At 36.4% G+C, this 22792-nt stretch overlaps 1 protein-coding gene across 1 annotated transcript; it reads right to left on the bottom strand.

Moving 5' to 3' along the window:
• Positions 1–547: 547 nt before the first annotated feature.
• On the bottom strand, positions 548–22410 carry zgc:172136 (uncharacterized protein LOC566376 homolog). The gene is made up of 14 exons (XM_056239969.1): positions 22258–22410; positions 13684–13863; positions 13382–13472; positions 11159–11238; positions 10728–10804; positions 9447–9630; positions 8968–9123; positions 8003–8068; positions 5390–5458; positions 5107–5281; positions 3763–4023; positions 3088–3219; positions 1337–1404; positions 548–1257 (listed from the first exon to the last, which is right to left on the bottom strand). Exons 2-14 carry the CDS (start codon positions 13759–13761, stop codon positions 1006–1008), a joined length of 1689 nt encoding a protein of 562 aa, XP_056095944.1. The 5' UTR covers positions 13762–13863; positions 22258–22410; the 3' UTR covers positions 548–1005.
• Between the last annotated feature and the right edge of the window lie 382 nt (positions 22411–22792).

Here is a 22792-nt window from a genome sequence, read left to right as displayed (position 1 = left end):
AAAAATCTCCAACATTAAGGGAATCTCTGGCCAGACAAACTCCAAGTTACAAGTGTTTATTTAAAGCCACCAAGAAATCAAAATTGTTTCATTAAATTCATTTTTTTATTTGATTTGTGTGCCCTTGTAATCTTTAATCATAATAAATTCCCCTCCCTCTTGCAGCGGAATCTCTTCTCTTCTCTGATGATGTGTTTACTGGCGTGAGGGCGGGACAACCTGTCAGTCACATGAGATCGACCAATAGCAAACCACAACCATCCAACGATCCAATCAATACCCAACAGACAAAATCAAGTCCCGCCCTACATTTTTATTTAGTTTGATAAGCCGTTTGACAAGCCGTTTGACTATGATATACGTCACAATGGGGAAGAAAAGAATATCGCATCTTTCGTTTCATGCCGACTTCAAAGGAACGTGGCTTTAAATTGCATGAGTATAAGATTTCCTATTAGAGAACTGGTTATTCTGGCAGCTTCTGTCTGTATTAATTCAGTCCCTCCACAAACTTTGTAGCATAACTGTTACACTATGTCTTAACAAGGTGTCCACGATGATGTTTAGTACACAGTCATGGACAACAAAATTTGGATCAATGAAAGTTCACAATGGGAGGGGCTTCTTTTTGCTCATTGTGGTTACGACCATTTAGAATTTACATGGAAGAAATATATTTTTTATCATTAGTTGTTTTTGCATCACACCTTTATAGGACACAGTGTTAGTGCCGTAATGCCTTGCTCGTTGTAAGATTATCCATGAACAAATTCTGTACAAAGTTCAACAAAACGTTCTGCATGTATAATTTGTAAAACAACCCACGATTGTTCATATTGTCCTGCTGTTGAACAGCATAGAAAACACATTTAAGTGTAAGGTTGTTTTAATGAAAAGTCCTGTTGAAAATGTGTCCTGTTAATGCTTCTGTTTTGCTTTCATTTTGCAGTCCGGTTTAATGGCATGAACAGGGAGACAACAGAAAGCGGCAGTCTTCTCAGTGTCTTATAGAAGAAGCTCCAGCAGCTGGTTATCGTCCAGCAGGTCCAGAGATAGGCAGTTCGTGGAGCGCTGGACACAGAAAGTAGTTTTTTCTGGACATGGGCTGGTCGTGGTGTGTGGGAGCCCAAACGTGTAGCTGACGGAGGTGTCTGGAACTGATGCCGTTCCCAGCGGGAGAAGAGGGGTATACAGTCGCACATCGTCCAGGCTCAGACTGTAGCGGTCGGCCGGGTTACGAGTCTTCTGATTCGAAACCTGCAATGGGTGATGAGAGCAATTACTGTAGTGGCATGATGAAAGAATGAAAAGAGAAAGATGGGAGAAGACAGAATACCTGTTTCATGCCATCTGGGTCACAAAGGTCCATTTGGACGTCGCCTGTAACTGAACTCATTTGCAGACCTGGAAACAGGAGGATGAGATTTATATTCTCACCAAAGACTACAGGCAAAGTATTGATTTACAGTATGTACTACTAACAACTAAGTATGTCAAAAAGGGTAACTGAATTATACGTTAAGGCTTAATGCACAGATCCGACATTTTGACACATTGATTTTTGGTCGATGTCAAGTCAAGTCACCATTTATATAGCGCTTTTAACAATACAGATTGTTTCAAAGTAGCTTTACAGTGATAATAGGAAATTAATGGAACAGAGATTGTTTTGGTTTTACAGCAGCTAGAAAAAAAGTTATTGTCCAGCTAAAGTACGTTTTTTGATTGATTCACTTCCGTTGTAAAAATCATTAGTAATTCATTTAGGGGCCGCTTACACGACACCGGTTAACAGAAGTTGTACAAGCAACAATTCAAAAAAAATTTAAAGAACAGACATAAAGACATTAAATTGATCAAATTAAGTGACAGTAAATAATTAAAAAAAATTCAAATAAATTCTCAAATAATCCTGAAAAAAATGTATCACGGCAATTTCCACAAAAATATTAAGCAGCACAACTGTTTTCAACATTGATAATAATAAGAAATGTTTCTTGATCACTTGGTTTGAGACTTCATTCAAAAATATATATAGGCTATATATAAAAATTTGTAACGACCCCAAACCTTTGAACTGTAGTGTACATAGTTGAAAGACAAAAAAACAAACAGTGCACCCTAAACTGATTTACACCATGCTACCAGTGGATCATAAAAGTATGGTTTCGTCCATCTTTTAGAGCGTCTGGCTTCCAATTGAACCCATGAATAAATAAAGGACACTCCATTCACTTATTGGATATATTAAGGAGGAAGGGTTATTGTAATAAGCAGTTTCACACGCCAATTCGTATTTCCATTTTTGGCGTGCTATCAACACGCATAATCGCTTTTCAGCGTGTTTATCAACGCCTTGACTTAACGTTACATTACTGTGTATATAAATATATGACCTACCCCAACCCCGTCCCTAAACCTACCCGTCACTGGGGTTAATACCATTTATGAGTCTTCCCCAACCATCCTAGGAAAAAAAATATTGCTCCACAGATGTAAATATACATTTTGCTTCGTTTCGCTCGGACATTTAACGGCGTGTACATACACGCGGAATCACTCGGACATTTAACGGCGTACACATACACACGCAAAAGATGACGGTTAATTTCGGCGTGGACACACACGCGGATAGCTCAAAATGCGTATAGATAACACGCCACTTGACTTGAAAGTGGCGTGTATGTTTACGCAAAGTCATGATGTCATGTTGGCAGTTTGACATACAGATGCGAGGGTCTCAATACTAAATAAATAAAATGTAATAAACTAAATAAATTAATTAATTGCATAATATAATATTTTAAATATAAAATTATACTAGAATTATATTATAAATATATTATCATATAATTACATTAATCTTGCACTAATCCCTCACTTGCCAATAGTGGTTTGCATGGACTCCCTACATGATTTACACATTTCTGATGCATTCAGTAACTTCACCACAGCATATGTTGAAAACCAAGAGAATTGGAGTGAATCGGAATCAGATGGAATGATGTAGATCAGATGATCAGAAGTTAGCTTGGATGCGTCGGATTTAGAACCCCATATGAAATTGAGTGTTTTTTGAGGCATCACCTTTAAACTCTTTTTCTGATTGGATGGTAGGACAGTTGACAGACACGCCCTCCAGTAGCTCAGCCAGTCGCAAGATATCCACAGGGCCGTCCACAGAAACCTCCCCGGGCTCCTTCACCATCTCCTGCAAATCTACATTCAGATTCCATCACAAACTGTCAGTCTAGCTTAAACTGTGCTTAACCTAAAGGTTTAGAAACACTCTCACTGTCAGTGCGAACGTGACATCTTAAGAGAATGAAAACAATGACTGTTTTCCAAGTGCGCCAAGCTGGTTGAGCAAATAGACTAAACAACTTGAACAACATGTCTTTCCAGCATTATATTTGAGGAATCCCTGCAATGTCAATCTGTCAGCAGAGTGAGCAGAACATGTCAAATTGATGAGAGTGGCATTTTATTCTGTTGCAAAACAGCCACAAAGTAGGGGTGTGCCCAAAGTATGCGTGATCGTGAATTGGAAAGTGAAAGTAAAAAGCGAGTGCGCATTCAAAAGCAATTCCAATAACCCATATATTGATAGCGACTCCATGATACCACCGAATTATATACAATATAATTACCCAACTGTATAATTGCGAGAAAACGCCATTGAACGCATTGAAATATATTTTTTCCTCTCATGGCATTTTTTTTTTCAACGTGTCACTTTAGGGGGACATGTTTGACCCTCACCTTCCTCCTGCCACTCATCTTCATCAGTCCGAGCTTTACTGCTTGTGTCGATCCCAGAGGAGCCGTGACTGACGGCAGAGATGAAAGACTTCTCCTTCTCCTCCATGGAAACCATCTCTACGGAGACGCTGCGTTGCCTGGTGTCCGCCTCAATGCCAGAGCTGCTGGTGGAGTGTCGAGACAGACGGGGACTGCCCTCGCTGCACGGCTGATCCAGGTCTAGCTCATCACTGATGTACGATTCACGATACCTCTTCTTCTCTGCAACCCGAGAGGGAGAGAAAAACATCCTGACATGGTAAAACAGTCCTGTAATGATTCTCACAAACCAGTCAAGAACATTTCTAGGCCTTATTTCAACAGAATTAAAGGGAAAAAATAAACTAGATATTTTTAAATTATAAGTATAACACTTTTCACAATACAAATCATTTCAAAGCATATGCTTGACACAATTACAATCAAGAAGCCCGGAAGTGACCGTGTCAAGGAAATAGAATATTAATGAATAAACAATATTTTGATTTAAAAGAAAATGAAACTTATTTTTTTCCCATAACTATTTTCCACATCCATTGAGAATTTTTTTGTATTATGACATTATTTTACTGACAACTTTTCTCCAATACTCATTACTATAATCGAAAAATCTTCTCATTACTCTAATGTGAGAAAGAAAATAAAGACATTATTAAAATGGTTAAATAATTATGTGTTATGGTACTGTATTGCAACAAAAATAAATACATACAATTAATGTATTGCAGTAATGAGAATGCTTACACACACACTCCAGATGTACTACAGTGATGGCAATTGGGGAAATGTGCTTAATCGTCGTGAGAAATACTGTCGCAATGCAAAACCTCATTTAGGAACCTAAAAATGCTTCATATTCTATGTACAAAATATAATTTTCTTTTTTCCCCTTTTGATTTTGGTCTGAAATGTGACAAATGTTTTTTTGTGAGAATAATCTTGGACATCATGAAAAAAAAGAAATACAAAACAAAATCATACTATAACGGTCCGATCACTCCAAGACCGATAACTATATTAGTTTCCATACCAGCGGACGATATCGTTCTGTTAATTCTAACCACGCGCTGCAATTTTATCGTCTGCTGCTTTAAATGCAGGATGGATTCTGATTGTATCGTTCATCAGCTGGAAAAACAATAGTTCTGAAAGCGTTTCCAACAATATAGTTTCTCTGTGCCGTTATCGTTAAAGTTGTGGTGTGGACTCTGCAATTCTTTTATATTTAGAACTATTTTTAGAGCTATCTTTATCATTATTGTCCTTGGGCCATATTAGGGAGAATAATATTGTGTGGACACACACCCTCTGTCTCCTCTAGCTGGCGCAGGTGTTTGAGCGCAGGTTGCAAGCTGAGATACAATCGGTGACAGGAACTCAGATGCAGCAACAGATGTCGAGAACGAAAAGCTGAACCCGTGTAGTACACCAGCTTCCTCGCCGAGGGCAAACCATCCGGCTGGATCTCAAACTTCTTCCCCTGTGCAGAGAGCAGAAGAGAGACCTTTTAACATCAGAGCAGATGTTCAAGCACCACAATCCATAATGATGACATAATAATCAAACAAGCAGTAACATTAAATGTTACCAGAAAGGTGAGTCTTCCCACGTGAAACCAGGGGAAATCATACAGCAGATCACGCACATTGTTCACCTCCTGCAAAATAAAACAAAAACAAGGCCATCTGTCAAGTGAAATGGTATACTCTGAAGTAAGAAAATGAAATGATTCTGATTTCACTAAATGGTTCAGGTTCCTTTATGATTTCAATACTGATTCTTTTAGTACTTTTTAAGTCTTTCTAAAGATTTAAGTCTTCAGTACACATTAAGGGTTGAACGACTTGGGATATTTGTTAAATAGACATTTATGTGATTAAAGTTGAGTTGACGTCGACTAGTCACTGATGATGTCATTAATGAACAAATAAGTCTGGACTTCGAGCTCAGACTCGAACGCCTTGTGCACAGCTATGGCATATGACACATTGCAAGGCTATTCCTCCTACATAATAGCTTATAACAGTTCTTTTGCCTTTGGGTCGTTATTTTTCTCACAGATTTTGCTCATTTTAAGTCGGATACATATAAAGTAGCACAGTAAAGATTATATGTATATGAATGCATTAGTAAGAGAGCGATTGTGTGTGAATTAATTCAACCTGGCAGCATCTCTCGACTAATAGTGAAGCTGTGGGTTTTAGTTACTAAGAAATATATGCTAGAACTTTTCAGTTTCTAAGCTATTTTATTGATAAGTCACAGAACAGTGTTGAAAATATGTTTCTGCGCTACTGAATGTTTCTGTTTCAGAAACGGCCACAGCTTAGCTACTGTCTGTATGTGTGCGTTACAATGCAGCAGCGCATTAGTTTAGAACGGCAAATAACTTAAGTGTACAATAAGCTGATTAAAACGTGCATTCGCCCAATCAATTTTGAGCATCCAGATGGTATAATCAAACATATCTAGTGGAACGCTCTCGGAGTATGCATTTATTTCTCATTTTAACTGTTGGAAACGGTGTGTAAAAGTGGACTTCAAATATTTCTTATCCAGTTGCGCCCTCTATAGGCCATGATCAGCGACTAGCCAGCGTCAAGCTTAAAGGGATACTCCACTTTTTCTGGAAATAGGCTCATTTTACAACTCCCCCAGAGTTAAACTGTTGAGTTTTACCGTTTTTGAATCCATTCAGCCGATCTCCGGTTCTGGCGGTACCACTTTTAGCATAGCTTAGCATAATCAAGAAACTTTACTGCCGTACCATGAGAGCAGCAGGCGTAATGATATGACGCAGCGCCTAAAAATAGTTCCGTTGTGTTGACGGAAGGTAGCCTATTTTCAGGCGCTGCGTCATATCATTACGCCTGCTGCACTCATGGTACGGCAGTAAAGTTTCTTGATTATTAGGCAGGAATGAGAGTATAGTTCCTAGCCATATCAGCCTAGAAAATTGCAACTTTACATTTTCCGTCGGTCTTAGTCCACGATGTAACTACAGAAGAGTCAAGTTTTAAATAGGAAAAATATCGAAACTCTTTGGTCATTTTTTTTTTAGAAATGCTAATGGTCTTGTCCACTTCAATGATGTATGCTAAGCTATGCTAAAAGTGGTACCGCCAGAACCGGAGATCGGCTGAATGGATTCAAAAACACTAAAAAACTCAACAGTTTAACTCTGGGGGAGTTGTAAAATGAGCCTATTTCCAAAAAAAGGTGGAGTATCCCTTTAAAGCGTCACAAATCATGGCAGAGCATAAACTTGTCTATTCGACTAGTCTGTGCAACCCTTAGTTCAAATACCATTTTTATAGAATTCTATCATTTGTTATTCTATTACAAATAATTTTCAGATCATTCCAACAAATAAATATTTGGTCCCAGCAGTTTTTTGAAAATGAAACTTTCTGACCAACAATGAGATCTACCAACCCTACTTGCCACAAATATACAAACATATATACACTAACCTCCCACTATGAGCTTAATGTGTTAGATCATATGTAATACAGGCTTATTTGGCAGTGTGAGAGAGACGTTTAATATAAATCCTGTTTTTTTTTTATCAAAGCAGAAGGGGAGCCCATTTAAAGGTTGGGGTCAGGGCCTCAACACACTGGGTCTTTGATCTCTTAAACACAGGGCCCTTAGTTTAATCCAACCCCAGACGCTTTAGCAGGCAGATCAGAGGATTCAAGGGAAAGGCATGCACTCCAAATCCCTGTTTATGGACTGAGCCGTCAAATATATGCATTCCAGTCAGGCCTATCTGGAGAGCTCTATCATTGTGATTGGCACCGGCTCAAAGAGAAAACACAGGACTGCAATGAATCACAGAATGATGCACAACAAAGCAGGGCATTCACTTGTGTTTTGCAGCAAAAAGAGGTCCAAAATTTTGGAACTATTTCAGGTGAAGTGCAACAAACACTGCTGAAATGTTTTTTTTTTGCACTGCTGCCATTTATATACAGGTTGTTCCTCTGTTTTTAGTGGCAAGACTTTGTCAAATCAGAATGACATCTTATTTTTACTGTTAAAACATCTCATTTGTGGTCAGAAAGCTATGGCCATTTGTGCCAAAACGCAGAGGCAGTTACATTCTAAATACAGCCTCTAAATAACCTCCAACGATAAAATCATGTGAATGCTGCATAACGAACACAGATAAGCACCACATGCATTTACAAAAGCACACCTGATACACTTGCATTCCTCGGAGAGTCAGTCCAAGGAGTGCTGAGCCTTTCTCTTCTTTCTTGTCCTTCAGGAAAGAGATTAACACACATCAAAACACTGTCTAATAAATGAATATATAGAATATTGAACATACTATAAATATTATAAAATATCAATAATTTAACCAATTATTACTATTAAATATGAATAAAATGAGTCAAATCTATATAGTTATATATTCTAATATAAAATAACAAATATTCTGATATATTTATTGTATACTACTTTGATAGTTTAAAGTTTAAGTTTTTACATTTTTAATATATGTCTCTTATGCTCACCAAGGCTACATTACAGTAAAAACATTCAAATATAAATTATGAAATATTTTTTTATATTTTAAAATGTAATTTATTCCTGTGATGGCAAAGTTGAATTTTCAGCATCATTACTCCAGTCTTTAGTGTCACATGATCCTTTAGAGATCATTATAATATGCTGATCTGCTGCTCAATAAACATTTCTTATTATTATAAATGTAAAAAAAAACTGTTGTGCTGCTTACTATTTTTATGGAAACCATGATGAAAGTAGTCATTTCTTTTTATTTTATTTTATTTTATTTGAATAGTTGTGTATAGTGTATTTTCACAGTTCATAAAGTATCATTTATGCACCTTTAATTGCAAATTAAAAAATTGGAATTGCAAAACCAATAACTGCTGTCAAACAGTTTTCCTCTTGGTTTTACATTGCTTGGATGAACAGGCAGTTCTGCCCCAAACTCACAAAACTTGAGATAATGTTGCAATATCACTCAAACAAGCACACTGCAATTCCTTTGGTTCCACTAGTAGTACAGAAATGACTTCACTTTTAACCTCCACTTTGATGAAGATATTTTTCAAATTCTCCCTACATACCACAGCTGAGAAGGTCTTGACCTACAGCAAGCCATTCTGATAACCATGCATGACCTCTGACCTTCTGTAGGCGATAAAAGGTGACTGGGACATCCTCCAGACGGCAGGATTCTCTGATAAAGTGCAGGATAGCGTCACGAGAGGACATCCCCCACAGCTCTTTATGAACCTTGGGCCCGTGACACAGCAGGTAGTCAATGCCACGCTTCGCAATTATCTGTAAGAGATCAGAAACGGGTCATGCGTGATTATGAAACGAGTGTGGGCTCTCACCATGCTTTATTAGTTTTACAAAAACTTTAATCAAACCCCTGCTGTAAAAAAAACAACATAACAAGTTTGGTGCTTGTCAACCAGCATGGTCTTTCAGGTGAAGCTGGTTGTCTTAAAAGTTTTTTAATTAAGAAGCCTGGTGGGACATCAGCATACCAGCATCCAAAAATACAACACATGCTTACTACACTTAAAAACAAAGTAAGCATCACCTGCTTGAACGCAAATGTGTGTGATTGTACTTTATACACTCTAATGAAGATTTACCCAGGGTGGAAAGTACTCTTTGGGCTGGAAATACATAGGGTGTCCGTGACTGAGGTGGTCAGAGCGTTCGGCCTGTAAGGCGTATCCTGCCAGCTGGAAATACACTTCCTCCTGCTGTCTGCATTCTGAGCGCAGGACACGTTCCCGCAGGTCATAGTAGTACAGTTTTCTCGCTTTACGCTCACTGAGAACAAAAAAAATAAACAGCTGAACATCAGACAATAATTATTTTTATGTTATAGATAACTGATATTATGATGAATGTTATACTGTATATCATATGCTTTTGCATGTTTAAAAAAAACATATATAAGAGACATCACATGCTGGAAATGCAGTAAAATCAAGCATCATACAGCATAAAAGGTGCTTAGTTGGCTAAGGGGTTAGTATTTTGACAACATGGTAATTAATAATATAAAATTTCTACTGATGGTCAGATAAGATAATCAATATAATGGTCAATATTTTTAAAAAAAATACCACACTGAAGCTGATAAACCACTAATATACACTACCATTCAAAATTTTTGAAAGAAATTAATACTTTTATTCAGCAAGGAGACATTGATGATCAAAGTTTATCAAAAGTGACGATAAAGAGATTTATAATGTTACAAAAGATTTCTAAGATATTTGGTACTTTTCATTCATCAAAGAATCTTTGGAATGATATCAGAATATTAGAATGATTTCTGAAGGATCATGTATTTTAAAATACATAAACAGTTATTTGTCATTTTAAATTATAATAATATTTCACAATATTACTGTTTTTACTGAATTTATTCAATAAATGCTGCCTTGGTGAGCATAAAAGACTTCTTTCAAAAATATTTAAAAAAATCTTACCAACCCTACACTTACGGTAGTGCATTACAAGATTACAAATCCTTAGGAGAACTATCCCTTCAATATAAGCATGCGAGACTAAATATGACACATACAAATTAATTTAAAGAGGAATTTAATAAAAGACTATCCAAACTGTCTTCAAAATCCTCCACATTGTCATTTTCCACATGAAATAAAACCTGAAGCTAAATTCAGTTTCATTATGAGCAGTTTTCAATTACACCACACCCAAATGAGGGGGGAAACTTGCTCTACCCTAATAATAATTAAAAAAAAGCTTTCAAAGACAAACCGCATAAAAGCCAAGATCACAAGCCCACTCAAACTGGCCTCACCCCCTGGTGGATTAAACCTAATGAAGGAAAGAGGCCAAGGAGAGGGTTTCCTCCCTTCAAACGTTGGGGAATCTCTAAGCCTGTGTCTTACCAGATGAGTCTGCCATTCTCCACATAGTACTGGACCTTCAGACAGAGCAGGGGAGGGATTGACCTCCTCAGCGACCCCTGCCGAGAGAAAGAACAGGCTTGACTAGGTTACTGTGGCAACCCCCTCATTATGAAGTCACTCCCACATCCCGAATGGCCAACTAGTGTTTATCTTTACTGTAACCGCCCTGATGACCACAGGGAACATGGAACACATGGTACAGTAATAATGTGATGGAAACAGATGGTAATATCACAGCGCATTGATGAACCAAGGATACCATGATACTACCATGATGGTATTGCCATGGGACCTGATACTTTCTGGTGCTTTTTATAGTGATTTTGGTGTTAATAGACATGCATTGAAATAAGAGAGTGAATTCCAGAGTAAATGATGTCCATTTAGGAGCAGGAGAGTGATATGCTCACCTTCCCTGAGTCCTGTTTCCACTCCTTGGGGAAATACTTGGCAAGTTTCTCTTCCAAGTCCAGAAAGATGTGCTCATTGTCTAAAACAGCCCCAGAAAGGACACACAGGAAACAAGGGTAAATGCTCTCGCCATGCAAACAATGGCATCATGTATTCATGCATGAAATCTGCCCAACAATGACCTCAATTAGGGAGACGACTGGAATGAAAAGACCAGTTCAGCCATTGGTGAACGCACGGCCCGGTATGCAACAGCCCTAACCGCAGACAAAACTTACCGCAGTAAAAACTAGCAGTCTCATGCCAAAGCAATCGCGATTGCAAAAGAATTCCAGCGCTTTGAGTAAATCGTGTAAACACTTCTAAAAGGGAGCTTGTGCAAGAATGGAATTAAGATGGTTCAAATAAATGTCACAATGGAAAAATGAAAGGAGATTTAGCTAAGACCAATGAATCAATGTTTTTTGTTGTTGTTTTTTTCCAAAGAGTTCAGAACCAACATTTCTAGCACATCCTTTTCATTCAAGTAGTCCGTGCGATTTATTCGATTTGCCAATGTGACCTCATTAGTGTTTGTAGGAATGTGTACGTAAACATCTAGCACACATACATTATCAAATGTTTTGACAGACGCGGAAATGTACAATATCAATGTATTGATATAATCTAAAATGCAAATGATAATACTTTACACTAAATTTCAATTTGTTAACATTACAAAGTTATATATATTACCGGTATTTATATAAAGAACATGTAGTATTAGTATTATTATTTAATATATTTGTAAAATAAGTCATTGTTTAATTTAAAAAAAGTTGGTAACATTTTACAATAAGGTTTCATTAGTTAACATTAGTTAACTACATTAGTTAACATGAACTTATAATGAACTGCACTTCTTCAGCATTTATTAATCTTTGTTAATGTTAATTTCAACCTTTACTAATACATTATTAAAATCAAACATTGTATTGGTCCACATTAGTCAATGCACTGTGAACTATCATTAACAAACAATGAACAGCTGGATTTTCATTAATTGACGTTAACATAGATTAACAAATACAGTAACACATGTATTGCTCATGGTTAGTTCACGTTGTCAAAATGATTCCAGTTCACATGGATACGCGGAAGCGACAAAAAATTCTGTATTATGATTTTTTAAGGCCAGACAAGTAATTTGTTGATGTCAATTTGTAAAGAAAGACTACACGCCTGCGCACATATCAAACGCGGCGTACCTATAGACTAAACACTTATTACGCATGTGCACGTTTTTTTTTTTTTTTTTTGGCACATTTATAATGAATGAATGATTATGAATATAATATAAATATATTATTTGATATTTTTAGTATTAATAATTATTTCAATTATAAATTACGAGAATTCAGAGTATCCGTGTTAAGTTTAACTTAAACAATGTCAATACATTGATATTGTATGTCTTCAAAATGTATGTGTACACTTTAGGTAAGAAAGACGAATGAGCGCAAGTTCACATTCCATTCAGCTTATCCATCCTTCATGACTGCTAACTTCACATCGCTAACTCCCTCGCCACATGACTCAAACTCGTTCTGACTCATTGTCTCTCTAGCTGAGGTTCATCTCAACAAGGTTGTGACCCTCCTAAATGCTCAGCCAATTTCTATTGCTCTCTCCCGCTGCCTCTCTGCCCTGAACTGGTGAATCATGGTGAATTCCAGGCTTAAAGTTAATATAGCTCGGTTTCAGGCCTCAGGGGTCACCGGCCCTCAAATACACAAAAACAGAGACACTCTTGTCCGAGAGGAGAGTGACACAAAATCATAAAAAGGTATTCAAGAGAATGGAATGAGGCTTTTGAATAAGGGGTTGAAAAAGAGAGCAAAAAGAGACTGAATGATTAGATCTTAATAGAGAAAGCCTGAATGGAATTGCAAAACAACTGGAAAATATTAGATGCAAAATTAGTTTTAAACAGATTTAATTTATATTTCCCTGGGAATAAAAGCAAGTTAGGGTGTTTAACCCGTCTGGAGACTGTCATTCAGGTGCATTATATCCATTGCTAGAATGGGCAAAACCCAGAAACCATGTAAGCTTTTGCATTTGCATTTGAAAGCATTCAGTGAAAGACTTTGGTTACAATTTCCATTCGCAGTACATACAATACAAATACACATTTCTACTGAGGCTGACATACACTTTAACTGGAAAGCATCAATCCTTACTTTTAACTAAAGTCAATCCAAAGTAGTGCAGCTCTTTAACCCCGAGAAGCTCGCAGACACGTTGAAACAATTCTTGACCTGTTGCTTTCAGCTTGGAAGAAAAGAAAAACTGATTTGACAGTGAATCTGGTACAGAAACATTATTTTACATTTTACATAACATTACATTTTATATTCAGTGTATTACAATATAAAGCCATATTGACATTCATAGTGCATATAGGTCAATGACAGATTCACATGCAAACATGAGGAAGACATGATCCAAATCAAAATAAGAAGCATTACAAGAGCTTATTTACCCCCACTGTGATGTCCAATGTCTCCTTGGTGGGAAGAAGGACGCACACTGTCCTCTCTTGTTTGGCAGGGACAGACATCTCATCCACGTACACACATGCATGCACACACACACGCACACTTGCCTCTTTTTATTCAAGATGCTTTGCTCTCACAGGTATTGGCTCCTTCATTTTGAATATCTGCAAAAGAACACAAACAAACGTAATAAGGGATTTGCTATACGGTTGCTATTGTATTCCAAGTAACTAGGCCTATGTGGTTTCTAGAGAGTTACTGCCACAAGTTGCTATAAAGATATTCTGATATATGGCTTAGATAGATATGGCAATGAAAGTCTATGGGATTGTTATGGCCATTTTATCGTCTGCCAGGTGACAATCATACGTTAGATTGCTTTGAGAAATAAAAGCACACCTATCATCAACAAACTGCATGATTTGAAATATAAATCATGTCCAAAGCAGTAGCACTATACTAACAAGCAAAATAAAACTAACAATAGGCTATAACTGAAGACTAGCTCTATTATGAAATATCTGCTAATGTTCTTTTCTCATATTTTAAGACACAAAACAAGGCAAAAAAGGAAACACAGAGGTAATTAAAATGTCTAGACTGTCCAGAAATGTTGATGATGTCTGTGGTGGAATATGAGGTTTTGTCCTGCTCTCATATTTCATACAAACTTGACCCCCACTTCAGCCATGCAATAAAAGCTCATTACATTGCACAATCCGCCCAGTCAAGTCAGATTATATATACATGCAATTATGTAATAATTAAATTAACGCCAAACTTTGCAAACAATGAGTCGCCGATCCTGCAGTGAATATTATTGGGTGATGTTATCGTGTTTGTGGACCTTCACTTTTCCTGCTATAGTGAGTTCCACAGTGTAGATAGATAAGCTCACCTGTGAAAACATTACAGGCCGCCGCTGCATTCCTCACATTATTTGGCAAATTCCACCTGCTCCGAGGTTTTACTGAACCTAAAAACCTCAACATTGTGCTGCGGATACAAAACTAACCCTACAAAAACATTCGTCAATTTGCTCCCATTCTACAATGCTGTACGGTGACCCACAAAAATTTATTTAGACATTTAAGTCAAACTGAATGTAATTGAAATAGATGGCATATCCAAACAAATTCTCACACGTTTAAGTTCAAATATATCCTATATAGTATTAATGTAAAAATGATCGTGATTTTAACGGTAAAAGACTGTAAAAAATGCTACAGTGAAAAACTGTTAATTGGTTAACAGAACCTTTCCTTACTATACGGTAAATAACTGTGATAGATCTAATGGTACATTTTATGTAATTTTACTGTAAAATACCGTTAAATTTACAGTTTTTGAAAGTGAAAATGAACAACTCATTGTATAATTTACAGTGAAAAACCGTAAATTGACATTCCCACAATTCCCTGCGTGACACTTCGCATTTGATGTATTTTTGTTGAAATAACTGTTTCTTCATAGTTTGCTTAGTCTTTTTCTAATCAGTTATGTACATTAGGGTTTTATGTGACATTTAATGTTGTTAAATGAATGTTTATTGCCTGTTTAAAATTTCAAATGTGTTACCATGATGGTCTTTAATGTTAGTGTGAATGAACTTGTGCAGCTTCTATATATTAATATTAACTTTCTTGTGGAAGACTGTTTATAATGAGCTTTGATTGATCATTTGACTCTCATTGCTGCTGTGATTGTTGGCTGTCAGTGTATTACAATGGTACAAAACAGATATTAATACTTCAATAGGTCGGTAAATTAACATTACATCAGATAATGAAATATGGTTTATTTCTGTAAATATTAAGTTAAGTCTGTAAAACCTTGCTACCGTAAAGTCTTGCTACTGTATTTTATGCGGTAAATTTCTGGCAACCACAGTAAATTGAACAGATTTTTTTTTACGGTGTATATGTCCCAACTGTATAAAATCTCTCCATATTCAGTAGCCATTGGCTGTTATTATGCGGTTTCTCTCTCACACTGGGTTTACAGGAGCACGTTTTACCTTCAGGTGATTCAGAGCATGACAGTCAAACCTGTGAATCAAGACACATAAACTAGGCTACAGTAACTGTTAACCGCTACAGCCTCAGGGGAATCCAGCTGCTAGTCTTGACTTCTTTAGTTTGATTCATGGATTCTGTCTCATTCTATACATGGCATCCGGTGAAAAAACAAACAAACAGATTTTAGTCTTTCTGAAAGTCAAATATAATGGAAGCACGGAAGACTTGATAAATCAGTTCACCCAAAAATATTCTGTTATTTATTCACCCTAATGTGATGTCATTCCAAACCTGTTTGACTTTTTCTTCTGTGGAACACTAAAGGAATGTTAGGCAGATGACAGCCACCTTTTCTTTTATTTCTTCTTTTTTTCTCCACACAATGACAGTGAATGATTTGTTCTGCCTTAAATCTCCTTTTGTGTTTCACAGTAGAAAGACACTTTTGACTTACTGACAACAAACTAACATTAAACCAACTACACACCTCTAATGATGTAATTTCAAAGGTGTAATGAAGTCAAATATAATAGAGACAATAAATGTATAGACTATACTATATCGTCCAGGACTCCAGGCCAACGTATAATTTGGAATTGTTTTGATCCAATAAAAGAAGCACTATCTCTCCCTTGTGTTAGTTCAAAATTGACAACATAATTTAAACAACTTTTATTATATAGCCTATATATTAATTCAAATTCATTTGTGGGGGTAAATTAATAAAAAAAAACTAGGGATCGCTAGGGATGCTCTGATCGATCGGCCACAGATTGGTATCGGCCGTAGTATGACTCGATCGGTAGTCCCTAATTTGGCTGATCTCATGAACCGATCGCAATTTGAGGACATAAAACCATAAAAAGTTGCCACCAAAACACATGTAAACAGTAGACGGATGATGCTTTTGCGCCACGTTCTGATTTGTAACTTCATGAAACATTAGCTTGTATTAATATCTCTGGTATGGTGGGTAGGGACAGTGTCGAGACCAATCGGACACTGTTTTACAGCTACAGTATGCCAAAGAATAGGAGCACACTGCTGAAAAACAGCACTAGAAGATCATCACTCATCAACCAGGATATTATTACTTGTTACTTATTATGTAGGCTACTTATTAACATTGTAATGCTTTATTCTTTTGTGTTTACACATGTAAGTAGTTTTTATGTTCAGTATAACACTCAGATCACTTGTTTGAAGAGGTTTTTGGACTTTTCATAAAAAGGCTACCGTGGTTCCAATCCAAAAAACTGTGAAGAAGCCCACGCTTGATTTTTTTCTAATAGTCATCATGTCAAGCATGAATAATAACAAAATATATCAATAAATTGCATCACTTTTTCTGGGGTTTTCTCAGCAGTGTTGTAACATAAGAACCTCCAAACATAATCAAAATCTATTTTCTTCACAAGTTGAAAGGTTTTCTATCAAGTACAATACCACCATGTACTTGATGTAATAAGCCATTACTTTTAATTATGCCATTTGAAATCACGTGAAATCATACAATGCCTTTAGCTTTAGGGTGTAAGGGGTTAACAACAGTGACAGTTAACAGAGAGCTTAAATATCACTTATATAAAGCTTAATTGATCGTGATTCGTTTCGGCCGATCATGATGACTAGAAATCAGTATTCGGTATCGGCTGCAAAAATCCTGATCGGAGCATCCCTATGCTGGACTTTTAACCATAATGTAACTATGAAAGTTATGAATGCATACGTTTGTTGGATGACATATGCTGCAAAACATGATGTTCTTACTAAACTGTTAACTGTGGGGACATTTTAGAATCAGAAAAATCACAAAAACAATGTTTTACATCCCACAAAACCAAATGTATACGTCTGAATGGTATCAAACCCAGGAACATCAAAAGCTGTAAGCACTGGCCTTGAAACAAACTTTAGACCATCTGGGGCATACTTATTGTTGAGCCCTGATATATTTACATCAGCACCAGACATTGTCAAAATGCCACTAATTTGAGAGGGTTTGCCAGTAAACATGTCTCCTGCCAAAGATTCAGTTGGTACCAATTCTCTACTGGGTGGGATTTATGGGGGTTTATCTTTAAATCAATTAATCAGATTAAATTTGTCCTGTCTCGAGACCTCTGCTCTGGGCCAGTCTAGATCTGAGTGTGCAAATGCAAGACCTCTTAAAGGAACAGTTCAGCCAAAAATGAAAATTCTGTCATCTATTTAACCTCATGTTGTTGCTAACCAGGGATATTATTGTTAACTAATAAAAAAAAATTTAATTCATTGAAATACAGCTATTAGAAAAAAACTTTATTAATAAATATGTTTAAGTTGAGTTAAGTTGAAATAATTTTAAGCTCTAAAATTACTAACTGGAAATAAATAAATAAAACTGAAACAAAAAAATGAAACCTAAATAACAACATAACAAAAAAAAAAATCTAAATCAAAATATTAATGCAAACTATAATAGTATATGAATCAAACCTAAAATAACAGTTCCAAACACTGCGGGGGGGAAAATACTGTAAAAATGCTCCATTAAATTGATTAACTGCAAGGTGCCTTACCATATACGGAGAAAAACTGTAAATAGTTTTTAAAAAAATCACAAATTACATGTGATTTTACTGTAAAATATAGTCAGTTTATGGCTTTTGCAAATAAAAACTATAATTTATGGTAAAAAAAAAACACATTACCAAAAGTCCCTGCATTACACATCACATATGATTACATTTTTATAAATAATTTTGTCCTTTCTTGTTTTTGTAATCAGTTGCGTACATTAGTGTGTTTTGTGTTACATTCAGTTATTTCGTTTTTTTTAGTTATTCCAGTGTCGTGTGTGTTACCCTGATGGAGTTTTTTCTGTATGATCCTGTATTGACCATGTTTTATGAGCAGGCCGCTCACAATGAACTCTGATTAGCATGTGGCTTTCTATTGTGCCACCAGAATTATTGTGGTGCTTATCATTTTAAGGTGAAAGGGCAGATTTCGGTATTTAAGAAGGTATATTAGCATAATATCACTAAATGAAATATACTGTTATACGTTGTACAATATGCAGGCATCCTGTAAAACTGGAAACATTGACACTTTATTTTTACAGTGAGTTTCTGGCACAGCAGCCAGTTTTTACCGTAAATTTAACAGGATATTTTTTTACAGCGTCCCTTTCGTCCATGCAACACAATTATGAAGACTGTGCTTGTCACTGTTCAATTCAATAACAAGCTTCAGTTTCAATCCTCAAAAAAGAATGCATTCGATCCAGTATCACATCAACAATCTCATTAATCAATGCCTGCAACTGACTGCGATTTCAGCAATCATATTAGATCATTAGGCTATATATGTACGATGACACCTACAGTATAGAGTGATGCACGTATGATGTCACTTTGAAGGCCAAAATGTAAAAAACGAGTGAGCATTTTAACATCATCCTGAAGTCAAGGTTTTTTTTTTTTTAAATGGGATTTTGGTTAAATGGCTGAAATAAGGTTTGTGGTGAACACAAGCTCAAGACACTTTCACGTTTTATTCTACAACATAAAATACATCGGTATTACCCCACTCGTGATTTTTTGAAGCTGTAACGTGTCTTGAAAAAGGCAGTTGCTAACAAGTGGCTAAATGGGACTACAGAGGCAGTCGGGAAAATTAAATTAATAGATTTAAAATTCTATTAGTACAGAAGAATAAAACGTAATCAGCATGCGCTAGTGGTAAACAAAAAGAGCAAGATGAATCTCACTTTGGCAATTGTGGTTTTCATGTGTACTGAAAAAAAGATGAGGACGTGAAAGAGGAGAAAATGGACGCGGTCCTGGCTTGGGAAAAGAAGCCAACTTGGCATGCCAAATTTGTAAATGGAGCTTGAGGCAAGAAGTTTTAGCGCCATGTTTTGTTGATCAATACGTCATTTCATGTTGCAGTATTTTTTTGGCTATAGTCAGTAGACGTAGGTCGTAGCAGCAAACACATTGTAACATTGACACCGTCAGAAAATGATCGCAGGATATCGTTGGTAGCAAGACCGTGACAACGGCCGTCTTTAAAACTCTCTCACTGTATGACGCAGCAGAACCACTGTTTAGGAGCAACGACCACAGAAATCACCACGATTGGTCATCTTTCGTCTGGGACAGCACAAAATCGTACAATGTGTACTGGGCATCAAGCAGGGGTGCCCAATCTTCTTGGAGATCTTCCCGACTGCAGGGTCTTCAGATCCAACCCTGATCCAACACACCCGTCTGTGATTATTAAGGGCTCGTGAAGATCTTAGCTAGCTGGTTCGGTTGCGTTTGATCAGGGATGGAACTGAACTTTGCAGGAAGGTAGATCTACAGGAACAGGATTGGGCACCCTGAACTAAAGCATCAACTTTGTGTGGGAATTGGGAAACAGAATGAAATTTAAGTCGGTTAACCACTGCGTGATCAAATAATCGAATCAGCTGAAATGAAGAACCAGTAACAGTTTATTTTACAGTGTCCTTGTTACATGTTACATATACTTACCATAGTAATAATAACAGTAAATTATACATAATTACATGCAACCAAAATCCTAATCCTACCCTAACCCTATAGTAAGTACATGTAGTTGCTTAATATTACTCAGTAAATATATAATTACACTGTAACAATATGACACCTTAAAATAAAGTGTAACCAAGGAACCACATAAGTCATTTAGTGAAGAAATCATTCAGACTGGTTTTGGGAACCAGATAAAAATCAAACCAATAGATTCATTGCATAATTCCTACGTCTTCCATGAACTAACATCAAGAAATTTAGTGAATAACTAAATAGCATATGTTTATAAGTTATCGTAAGACTTCGCAACCAAGTCACAGGTTTAATTCACGATACTTCTGCATCGGTTTTGAAGCTTGAAAGCTTTGGTTTACGTTTATAGTAGCAGTTGCAGGAAAAAGGGCATGGAAAATTCTTTAGAATTTGAACATATATGGGAAAAAAGAAACTCAAACAGTTTTGGAACAATAGTGTCAAAAATTGATGAAAAATATTAGGGTAAATAAATGCATTTTCTCTCAATTTGATTTGATTCATTTTGTTTATATAGAACTGAATGTTTGTTTAGTTGAATAATATTGTCACACTATAAACACCAAACTTTTAGATGTGCAGAACAACAGCTGTAAATCAATCTTCAAGCATGCATTTTTCAGACGGGAAAAGTCACTTACTCTGTAAGCACTGATAAAGGAGGATCACTTCAGCCTCAAAGCAAGAATAAATCTTCAGCACAACCACGCTGTTCCAAAAACACAACAGACTGCGGCTATGTGCTTAAGGAGTTCTCAATTCCCCTGTCGTGTCTCTGAACACCTCTCTGAAGAGTTGTGTGTCAATTACAGCACAATTCCAGAGAAAACAGATGCAGATAAGCCTCGGGGTAACAGGTTGCGCTGCATGATGAGCTCGTTTGACAAGGAAAAAATGGAGACCAGTGATGGTGTATTTAAGCAATACAACAGGCACTTCAAGCGAAATGAAGTTCCTCAAGAAACCTTGAGTTATTGCCCAATGGCAACCACAAGGCTTCAACAACTACTAGGATCCGAGGACCAGTCAAAAGCCGGTTTTCACTCACCTATGGCTCTGGGGGAAAAAAAAAATCACTCATCTAGTCATACCATCATACCTCTCTGCCCGTTGAATGTGCATTCGTGTTTAGACTTGTCAGAGGGTGAGTCTGTTATATCCGCAATTAAATTCCAAACTGCTTTCCTTTCTGAACCGTTCACACAACAACAAAAGTTCATTCAAATGCATTTGATGATATATATATATATATATATATAAATTTCCCCCATCTATGAACCATATTTAGTCTTGTGCATTAAAACCAGCTCAATGTCTGTACTAGAGTCCTCATACACCACAATCTCACCATTTATATGAAAGAGCATGCAGTGCAACTTGATGGGTGGGAAAATAACTGTAGATACCAAGTTTCAAAATCACTTTCAGAAACACAGAAATCAGGCTAACTTCCAGATTTAGAATAACAGAATGATATATCAAATGAAAAGTTAACCAAAGGTTCTGCACTAATTCTATATTACAAACAACAGTGGAGTGGTCTCTATGGAAAGTTCAACTTTAAAGTTCATATATAGAGAAAAATGCTCAATATTTACAAAAATTATCAGAATATGACAGAGTGTTTGATAATAAATCAGATTAAGAAGTATTAATATATTTGTAAAAATCAAATCAATAATGGAATATTTTGCAATACATTAGATAAAATCAACTTTAATGACTGTTAAGAAAAAGAAAACTTAATACGTGAAAAACGACCAGAAAATAAGGACTAGTTGTGGAATAACGTTAACGTTACTTTAGAAATATTGCAGAAGGGAAAACCCGTCAAGAAACAAATTAACAAACAAATTAATTAAAGTAGTCATAGATATAGGCTATAAACTTAAATATACGTACTAGTCCATTAGACTTTCAATTACAAATGTAGGCTTTTAGAAGATGTGGGAAAAACACTTACCTCCTATAAAAATCCCGAGTGTTTGTTTGTTTTGAGGGCTGATGCTGTTATAGTACAACTCGCATAAACACGCGCGCGCGCTCACTGACTGACTGACTGATGATGAGAGAATCGGAGCAGTAGATCAGACTAAACCAAATTACCACTGCGAGGGGGGTGGGTTCATTATTTCGCGCGAACAACTACTACATACATCACTACTGTTTTAAATACGTGGCATTTTTTCGTCGAAAACAATCAATGCACGGTAAAAACTCAATAGCGAGAGAAACCTGTAAAACTCTGATTGTCTGTGGTGATAACCTAGAACACAAAATCCCCCTCCTCCCATTCATGAATATGTATGACCATCCTTTAAATTGATACACAACAATACTCTGTGTGTAATGTGGGAATTTATCGCTGTATCTTATGCTTTTTGTTGCTCCAATGGAAGAATGCATTTAAGTTTAAAGTGTAAAATGCATTAATTACTCTTGGTTTTACTACGAGCGAGCTTGTTATTGGTCATGCACGAAGACCATTGTAAAACGCT

The sequence above is a fragment of the Rhinichthys klamathensis genome, unplaced genomic scaffold, assembly GCF_029890125.1.
Source record: "Rhinichthys klamathensis goyatoka isolate OS25496 unplaced genomic scaffold, OSU_Roscu_1.1 h1tg000576l_1, whole genome shotgun sequence".
In the NCBI taxonomy this organism is placed as follows: Eukaryota; Metazoa; Chordata; class Actinopteri; order Cypriniformes; family Leuciscidae; genus Rhinichthys; species Rhinichthys klamathensis.
The sequence above is the reverse complement of the archived record's forward strand: the minus strand, read 5'-3'. Positions and strand labels throughout refer to the sequence as shown.

Excerpts from the sequence above, each read along its gene's own strand:
- zgc:172136 (XM_056239969.1), bottom strand. The coding sequence starts at position 13,761 with ATGTCTGTCCCTGCCAAACAAGAGAGGACAGTGTGCGTCCTTCTTCCC. Across the intron at positions 4,024-5,106 it reads CCAGCTAGAGGAGACAGAGG|AGAAGAAGAGGTATCGTGAA; the intron begins GTGTGTGTCCAC and ends CTCGGGTTGCAG. Across the intron at positions 1,405-3,087 it reads ATCAGAAAAAGAGTTTAAAG|GTCTGCAAATGAGTTCAGTT; the intron begins GTGATGCCTCAA and ends TCCTGTTTCCAG.